This window comes from Cicer arietinum, chromosome 1 (assembly GCF_000331145.2).
Source record: "Cicer arietinum cultivar CDC Frontier isolate Library 1 chromosome 1, Cicar.CDCFrontier_v2.0, whole genome shotgun sequence".
Lineage (NCBI taxonomy): Eukaryota > Viridiplantae > Streptophyta > Magnoliopsida > Fabales > Fabaceae > Cicer > Cicer arietinum.
In genome coordinates this window covers 54,143,087-54,152,824 of record NC_021160.2, presented here as the reverse complement: position 1 = coordinate 54,152,824, position 9,738 = coordinate 54,143,087, and the positions used below count along the sequence as shown (strand labels likewise).

The 9,738-nt window shown below is 29.0% G+C and overlaps 2 protein-coding genes across 2 annotated transcripts in view; both read right to left on the bottom strand.

The window, feature by feature from the left end:
- The window catches only part of LOC101492348 (ent-kaurene oxidase-like), a 3,515-nt gene extending 717 nt beyond the window's left edge, over positions 1-2,798 (bottom strand). Inside the window, exons 1-7 of the mRNA XM_073367642.1 lie at positions 2,620-2,798; positions 2,342-2,502; positions 1,154-1,315; positions 905-1,045; positions 548-802; positions 303-464; positions 1-184 (exon numbers count right to left, since the gene is read on the bottom strand). The exon at positions 1-184 is cut by the window's left edge and continues 6 nt beyond it. Of these exons, the coding sequence (XP_073223743.1) occupies positions 1-184; positions 303-464; positions 548-802; positions 905-1,045; positions 1,154-1,315; positions 2,342-2,502; positions 2,620-2,725 (1,171 nt within the window). The 5' untranslated portion in view covers positions 2,726-2,798. The remainder of the gene's footprint in view (positions 185-302; positions 465-547; positions 803-904; positions 1,046-1,153; positions 1,316-2,341; positions 2,503-2,619) is intronic.
- Positions 2,799-9,088: 6,290 nt separating this feature from the next.
- LOC101492682 (ent-kaurene oxidase, chloroplastic-like) overlaps positions 9,089-9,738 on the bottom strand; it is a 3,490-nt gene continuing 2,840 nt past the window's right edge. Inside the window, exons 8-9 of the mRNA XM_004486542.4 lie at positions 9,725-9,738; positions 9,089-9,557 (exon numbers count right to left, since the gene is read on the bottom strand). Of these exons, the coding sequence (XP_004486599.1) occupies positions 9,237-9,557; positions 9,725-9,738 (335 nt within the window). The 3' untranslated portion in view covers positions 9,089-9,236. The remainder of the gene's footprint in view (positions 9,558-9,724) is intronic.

Genomic DNA, 9,738 nt, shown 5'->3' with positions numbered 1-9,738 from the left:
CAGGAATATGATATCCTCCCAATTGGGTATCCTCATGAACATATCTTAGTGGGATAATTGGAACTGGACTATGCTTCCTTAAAGTCTCATGGAACACAGCCCCCAAGTAAGGTAGCTTAGATAATTGGTCGTCAGTAACCTTTTCATGTCCACATACTTTTACAAGCTCCTCATACAGACGGTCCTGCCAAATAATGATGTAACTAGTTACAATGTGTCAACAATGGAACAGAACAGAAGAAACCACCAAATTAACCAACCAACCAGTAAGAGTTAGCAAAAGGCAAAGTACGGCTATCAACCTGACGACTTTTGTCTTTGGCAAGTTCATACATAGCCCATTCTGTTGTAACTAACGTAGTATCAGATGTCTCAATAATTGGCTCCCATAGCAGCGTGATCATTTGTTCTTCTGTCACTTCTTTAGCTTCTGATATCAGGTAGTCAAAATAACAATTTACTTCCTGCCACAACCCAAACAATCAAGTTAGGATAACTCTATTACAGGCTCTACATAGATTTGGGGTTGTAAACAAGTAAAACTTACCTTCCCTGATGCCAATCGCTTCTTCTGCTCATTAATCAATGCCTTCATTATGTATTTTCTTCGGAGAGCCACTTTCCGAATTTTCATCTCCATGCTCTTATTTGGAATCCATTTCAGGTATGGAAAGAAATCTCGCCAGTCCACCTCAATTGCACCCTCCATAAAATCAACCACTAGAATTTTATACATATCGTCTCTTGATAATGTACTCGCAAGCTCCTCCACATAAATGGATTCAACATCGCTTCCCAGAGCCTACAAATTATACATGAAGTCAAGATTTTGTAAATTATGTTATGTTTTCCAATTGTATTCTCAGAATTTTTTTTTTTAATTTTATTTAAGAGGAAGACTCACTTGCTTCATTGCTAGTCTGAAAAGTTCAGACACAAATATTTGTCTAAAATTAACAGCCAAGTTGGGGAAGGTCTTTGCATGTTCACAAAACTGCCTGGACATATTTTCCATCATGACTTCTCTGACGTTACGGCGTTGCTTCTGAACATTGAAAAATACACTTCAGAGATACTTTTCATCCAAACAATAAAATACAGAAGAGTCTGTGTGTGTGTGTTGAGATAGCCATGAAGTTATTGTAACCAAAACCTGTGCATTGGCTCCAAGAACATTTGCAAGAATATGTCTTTTGACCATTTTGTGAAATTCGTTGTAGTCGCTCATAGCAACCATACATTTATTAGAAGTCAGAATGTGCAATGCAGTTGACATCTTCCTTGTTGAAATTGATGAAAATCTGGTCACCATTGCCTGAAATAACCACAAAAAATTATAATCCAATTAAACAACCAGAAATAAAAAATAGTTCCATGGACTGCAGTGATGAGCACTGAATGTCATTTCCCCTGCCTCCTCCTCATACTAATAATTAATCTAAAAAATAGAGATACAAATGAACAATATAAAGCAGTATATATGTGAATGCTCTGAATTCAAATGACATCCTAATCAAAATGACTTAAAAGGCTCATAATTCACCTCAGCCTATTCTTGGTGCATAAAAAAGAACAAGCCCATTAGACCCTTCCATAAGATAACCCTAGAATTCATTTTTTACCACAATAGCTGCAATATAACAATTTTAGAGGTATCCAAAATGGCAATTGTGGTCGCATCGACCGCATTTGCCCATATTTTAGGGCAATATTAAGATTTGTTGTAACTGCAATTTAAAACCATGTAATAAATAAAACGCAAATTATCCATTTGATGCAAATATATAGATTAGTGAAATTCAGTGTTTATATTGAGTTATTGAAAGAAATAACTAATCACATAGTTATTCCTAGAGTCAACAGATCTATACTCTATATAGGTGAAGATCCGTTGACTCTAGTTATTAGTCGGAGATAAGTTACCCGTCTTAATAATTCAATATAAATAATGAATTTCACTAATTCAACCGTTGATTATTGACATAATATATTATAAATCCGAAATTCTATGTAATCTAGTCATCTATGTTTACATATCTTTTTTTAAAATTTATTATAAATTCATTTGAAATTTTTAATAAAATATAAAATAGTTTTAAAATTTCATAAAAATTTGTGTTGACATTAACTTTTGATTCGACGGTTGTATTAGTGAAATTTTTGTTTATATTAAATTATTAAACAAAATAAGCCATACATTTGTTTATATTAAATTATTAAACGAAATAAGTCATACATAGTTACTCATTGAGTCAACAGATCACCGCTCTTTATCGAATGTGAAATTGAAATATGAAAAGAGTACTAGAAGTGGAAATAAAAAAGAGGAATGAATAGGGACCTCCTTGGCAAGTTGGACATTGTTGAGAACAATAATTTTGGAAGCACCAGCTTTAATTGAAAAAATGGGTCCATGTTTATGTGACATCTGTGTGAATGTCTTGTAAGGTTTCTTCTCCTTCAACTGCAGAAGATTCCCAATCACTGGCAAACCTGGAACCACTGCATCAACCAAAACAAAACAAACCATTTTCATGCATTCATATTTCATAGTACTAAATAAAACTTTTGATCATATATATAGATATAAGTCCAAGACAACAAGAAAGTGATACTAACCTGGTACTGGGGGAAGTTTGTGAGTGTTTCGACGACGGAATAGGAAGAGGAACAAGAAGACAGAAAAAGCACCCAAAGCAACTGAGGTGGCTACGAGATTCTCCATTCTGCTTCCTCTTCTACTCTCACTATTCTAACCACTTCTAACAATTATTGTATTTCTATGGGACATTTGTTTCTAACATATTCTATATATAAGATAAGAGAAACACACAACTCACATTTATAGAATTAGAATAAAATAAAATAAAAAATACATATATATAATTTTAATTTTATTATATAGAATTATTACATTAATTATTTATATATTATTAATTAAATTTATAAAAAAAATTGATGTTTAAGTTAAATATTTAGAGAATTTTAGTAAAGTTAATTCTACATGTTCATTTTATGGGTCACGTTGAAATTTGGAGGCACTAATTACAGCATCTCTCTCGTTAGATTCTCTCTCTTGCCAATTAAATATAGCTTGTTCACCAACTATTTGACATATAAATTAATTAATTAAAACAAATCAAATTTTACTGCAGACCATCTTGGACCAATGATTAACCGTCAGCAGAAACTCCATCGATAAATTAATAGGACCTTTAATTTTTAGAATACTTTTAAAAAACGTCATCAATCAATTATTTCAATAATTTTAAATAATAATTTACAATACTATTTATAAATGTAGTTCATAGTAACATCTACCATTAAAACAAGCATATAGTTATGTATTAAGGAGACTAATTTTCATCATCATCCAAATTTTCATGTCAAATACATATCCTTCAGTTTTGGTATATATTTTTAATCATCATTATTTTTCACATATTATTTATATTTTAATATTCGAATGACACAACTATTTTTAAGATAATCTTTTGACATCTAAAATAAATAGCTTTTAAATGCTGTATAACAATAATTTACTAAACAATAATACTAAATGCTTTATTTATTAATTAAATATAGGAATAAGTTTGTATGTGAACAGTTAAGTATTTGTTTATTCTAATAGTTGAGTTTTTTTTTTTTTTACGAACTAATAGTTGACTATCATAAACACCAAATGCATGCACTGACTATTACAAAATTAATTTACACTATTTTAAATTTAAATAGAATATATTGAATAGTAAAATTCAAGGAATCAGACACAGTATTAATTATTGTTCAAAATTAGATTGTAAAGATTTGCATAACAATGTATATAGTTCAATAGTAATTTTAAAATATAAATTTATATATAATTAAACTACTGAGTATTGACTAAGAGTAATTAACAAATATCTTATTTATTGCATACTAATTGAGTAAAATAAATAAATAGAACAAAAAAATAAAAATAAAAATTATATTCACAATATATTCAAATTTTTATAGATAAATAATTTATCTTAAAATTTCATATTCTTAATGTTAATTACCAGTCACCACCGTTTGAATCAAAATTATTTTAAAAGAAATCAATTGATATTATTTTATTATAATAAAATACTTCATTTTGGTTAATATTATAAAAAAAATAAAAAAATAAACTACTTTCACCTATATTAAAAAAAAAAGTAGTTAATTGTAATTAATTTTCTAAATTTCATACAAAAATATAAATTAAATTTATTAAATTATCTCTTTTTATAATGTAATGAAAATAATACCACTAAATAATCCAAAATAATTAATTTTTACTTATAATAGTGATTAAAATTTAATATTTTAAACATTAACAATAAAAAAATTTATATCTATGTTACTGTTTATCTATCATTTGGTTGTTTCTACACAAAAAACTCTCTATCTATTTATCTGTGTCAAAATAGTTTTTCAAACAATACTTTTAAAAATTATATTAATAATAAGTAATATAATATAAAAAATTGTGAAAAGCATTTCTTAAAAGTCATCTATTTTGTACTATTCTTCCTCGTCGTAAGTCCGATTTCAGTGAAATCAACGTCAAAACGATCGTGTGAAAAGTAGCTATATTATTCACTAATTAGTTTTCTGATTTATGGTAAGTTTCCTTGATCCAATTTTGAAAGCTAGTTTTTAGAATGTTTTCTCATAATTTATTTTCAACGTTTATCCATAAATTGTCGAGTTAGATCGATTGAAGAACAAGGAGTCAAAGAACAAAGGTCGTTTGCTCGTGGAATTGTATTCATATGTGATTAAAATGTTAAATAGAAATATTTATAAGGTGTTGATTGATTTAATTTTCGATAATTGTGTGGTATTTGATATTTGATACTATTGTAATATTGGATGTCGAATGAAATTTTGTGCATATGTTTGATTGGACAAATTCTTGTGATGCGAATAAAATATGGATGCATTGTATGATATATGTTTATGTAATGATAATGATGATTTTTGATTGACGATAGTAATGTTATAAATTTATGATGAGTTTATATGATAATCGTGATTATGTATGATTAACAATGTTATAAAGTTGTGATAAGAATATTGAAGTATCCATAATTGATGAAATAGTGATGATTTCAACTTGCGCTAAAGATGATGCTCTTAATGGAGTAGTCTAGGTTAACAAGGGGAGAAAATAGATGTTGGGAATATTTGAAGTTAACGTGGATTTTGAAGTGTAGATTATTTTTTCATCATATAGATAGGGTTTGACAAACCTAGTGATTATGGGGAAGTACAACTGAATGAGTCTGATCGTGGCGGTTTGCTATTGAGCCTTAGGGCAAGATCGTTAGACTTTGGAGGTATTCGGGTGGGGAATTCCTAGATGACTTGGAGTTAGCACTCTAAATATTGGGAACTACCATGCAACACACGTTTACCTCAACTGTCGCGTATATGTGTCTCGGGTTGAGTTGAGGGAATCTATGAAAACAAGGTCAATTTTAATTGTCCGTCCACCAGGATGGTGGCATAGTATTAAGTCTCCTAACTAAATACTTCAAAGTTAGAATGATACCAAATTGTGAAGTAGAGTCTAAGCTCATACATAATATTGCATTTTTGTATGATTGTTTTATTGTGATTAATGTGTTTTAAAAGTGATAATAATTTCCCTGAAATGATGTGACGATGTGACGGTATATTGATTTTACTTAGGGATTTAGACATTATAATATGATATTATTTCTCTTGAGTATTTTTATATATCATAATATGTTATGATACAACCTATTATGATTGTTTGTGTGTTCTTCTTACTTATGTTACATTATCAACATGATTTCAAAATTCACCTCATTCGTTGTTTGTGTTTAACTGATTCGGCCATGCGTTTGCAAAATCATAGTTGTACATGTTAATGAGTCTTGAAGTTCAAGTTTGGAAGGAACTCTTCCCTGATAGATGATATCGGAGATAAGTAATAAATGTTCATCATATGCATATTTTCATTATTTTTAGTCTTATTTATATTTTATTTATTAGTTAATTTAAGGAGTTATTTGATATATTTTGTTAATTTTATTTCTTTACTTTAATGAAATGTGTATGTTCTTATTTCCTTGATTAAGTATAAATTTTTTGGAGTTTTGCGTTGTTACTTTGTTTTAATGTAGTGCTGAATTTTTGTGAGAAATCAAAATGACATATGTGAAGTATTTTAGCCCTATCTAGAGTTGTAGATGTTCAATTGGAGTCAAACTAAATGCAAATGAAAGCTAGATCCATAGCTACAACTTTCATGAAGATCCCGAAACCAAATTCGGACTCAAAGGAGGAGAACATTGCACTACACTTCAAAAAGAAAATGTTGTGCGCTTGAAGCGCATTTCGCGCTGAAGCCACTGCCAATCTGGGCCTGAAGCGCATTTCGCGCTGAAGCCACTGTCAATCCGCGCCTGAAGCGCGCGACGCGCAGCTAAACACATTAAAACTCGTTTTTCTCACTTTTTAAGTATCTTTTTTACTATTGGGAAGTTGAGAGACTGGTGTCCTAGCATACAAACTCAAAGACGACCATTTCTAACACCATTGAAGCAGTTTTATCAAGAATCGCTCATGAATCTTTCTTAATAATTAAATGTAATTCAATAGTAAAACGCAATCCTTGAGTTCGACACTCGGTACTATCGTTTTATTATTACTTGCAACAATTCAACACACTTGCTGAAACACTATCAATAAGGATTTTAATTTGAAACGATTTTTTGTATAAAAACTTGTACTAGTAAGTTTTTAAAATTAAATTAAGTAAATATATTTAAATTAAGTAAACTTGTATAAATCATGCATATATAAGATGATTGTATTCATAGTTTCTAACATTTTTATAATATGGTTTCTATAAATAATTAAAACATTTAAGTTAAGTCATAAATATTTAATATATAAAGTATATGACACTAAAATAATTCATGCACAACATGACTATATTCATAGTTTGCAATTTTATTTTCTGTAGAAGTCTCTAAAAATTATTAAAAAATCTAAGGTAAATAATCAAAATATAAATAAAATTGAATAAAAAATATTCATAATAGTTTTAATATGTTTTATTAAAAAAAAATTCATATATTTATAAATAATCATTTAATGCAAAAATAATAGAAAATAGACTAACTACATACACTATATTATAAAATAGGCATAATTGTTTTAATGATCTTTTAATTTAATTTCAGTAACACTTCGGTCGTTCATCTTTTTTTCTTCTTCTTGATTTAGTCATTTATTTGATTTTAACTAATAATTTGATCATTTATATCTTAAAATGTCAATAATATTATCTTTTTTTTTTACATAAACTTAAAAAATTCATCGAAACCTTCAAACAAAATCCATAAAATGAAATACCAATTTTAAGAAAATTCATGAAATACATGACTTAAATATTCAAATAAACTCATATTTTCATCTCCAACAACATCAAATAAAGAATAAAAATATGAGTTATGAATTTGATGAAATTTGATTTTATATTGAAGATGATAATTAATTTTATGGGTTTTGTTTGAAAATTTTGATGAATTTTTTAAATTTTTTATAAAAATTGATAATATTGTTGACATTTTAAAATATAAAAGATCAAATTGTTATTTAAAATTAAATAAAATACTAAAGCATAAGAAGAAAAAAATAAAGGATATAATTAAAATAAATTGGGGGAAGCGATACTTATATAATTAAAAATAAAAAATTGGAGGAGAAGGATACTTTTATTATGGCACTGATAGTCAAAATGTTTCGAAATGAATTTGAACTCGGAGGCTAGTTGTTACTGGTGGTGACCAAGCAAGCAAGGATTATGAAAAATGTAATGCTAAATACAGCTCATAATTGAGATATGGATCGGTTCATACATTATACCTTTGTGAATCAAATTAATTAGGTGAAGTTAAAAGCAAACAGAAGAATATATCAATCTCATTAATTATTAGCTTCAGTAATTAAAGCATTCTTCTTCTGAGTAATTATTTACTTCAATAAAAATTAAAATACTCATTGAACAAATCTTACATAAACTCCTTCAGAGATAACTAATAAAATATTCTTTTTATTATTTTAATGTATGTATTACTCCCTCATTCGATATAACCGTTTATTTTGTAATATTAATTTGTCTCGAATTATTTTAGTAAGTAAAACTCATTTTAAAATTAAAATAAACACAACTAATAAGAAACTAAAAGTAATTATGTTCGGATGATCAGTTTGTTACTTTCAAAAAAATTGAACTTTGTAAACTTCATTGGCTCAAATGATCCAGATAAAATTACATGATGTTGCACAAGTAGATTTATTATTTTCAGCATTGTTTTTATAATTATTATCTAGCTATCTTGTATCTCCCTCACAAATGTTAGACTATTGAATCTCTAGCTAGTAGATGTCGATTATGAGATTGTGTTCTTCATTGAAATTACAGTCACTCTCACTTGTTTCGCATGTGGGCACTTCCCTTTGGTAGCCTAACCTTTGCTAAAAATACTTAAAACTACACCCCCACATAAATGATTTATATTAACATTCCTGTCAAGTGAAACTTTAAAATAATTTGTTGCATAACGCCCTTTAAAATTGAGAGTTTAAGGATTTGTTTAACCTCACAAAAAGCCCCCAAATCATATAAGATACTAGAGATGGGAAATCAGAAACAAACAACAGCGAAAACAATAAATAAGTGCTAATAGAAAAAACAGAGAAAACAACAAAGGCAGACTTAAGGGAGGAACAACACAATAAAAAAAGACAAAGGAGCAGAAGCATGAAACAGTTGGAAGACAAAAGACGGCAGACAGACAAAACTAGCCTCTTGACATTCAGGGAAGTGCCTGCATTTGATTTGGTGGTCCAGGAATGCACTTCAGTAAATCAAACCACTGGGATTGAATCATAGTTTTACACACGTCAAAAAACGTACTTCGGTTCTGATTGGCAGTCAATGAGGTATAGATCATGTCACCACCCATGTCATGATTATTATTAAAAATCAATTTGTTGATTGTCCTTGCATGATTGAAAAACTAAAGACGATCATACAACAAACTTGATAAAACTCTTGTACTTTTATTATACCAAACTTTATTTATCAATGTTGATAATGTCTTAGATTTGAGATAACTATACTATGAGGTGCACTTAGTAAATATGTAGCTATGCTACAACCAGTAAGTTTACCAGCCAAGTTAAACCTACTACTTAAAATGATTTCTTGGCTTAAGTTTTACTAGCAGGGGATGAAGCCTGTTGGTGGTAAGGGCACTTGTATCAACATCCTCTTCCTCTCCCTGTCCGAGCTCCCACTCAAATTCCTGAACAAATCTGCCAATAGCCGTGCAAGTTATCAACATGGCCTCAAGAGAGCCTGCACACACCCTCTTCCCTCCTCCAAAGGCCATAGTTTTGTACAAATCCGAGGTCTCATATTTCTCATCAAGAAATCTCTCTGGAATCCATTGGTCAGGATTTTCCCACCGGTCGTTATCCATGTTACATGCATATATATTTATTGTGATCTGTAAAACATGATATGGAAATCAATCAATCAAACATATAAACAATGATATAGTAAATATTCAAAGGATAAATATCCGGTGATCTGTAAAACATGATATGGAAATCAATCAATCAAACATATAAACGATGATATAGTAAATTTTATTCAAAGGATAAATCGAGCGACCTGGCTTCCAGCAG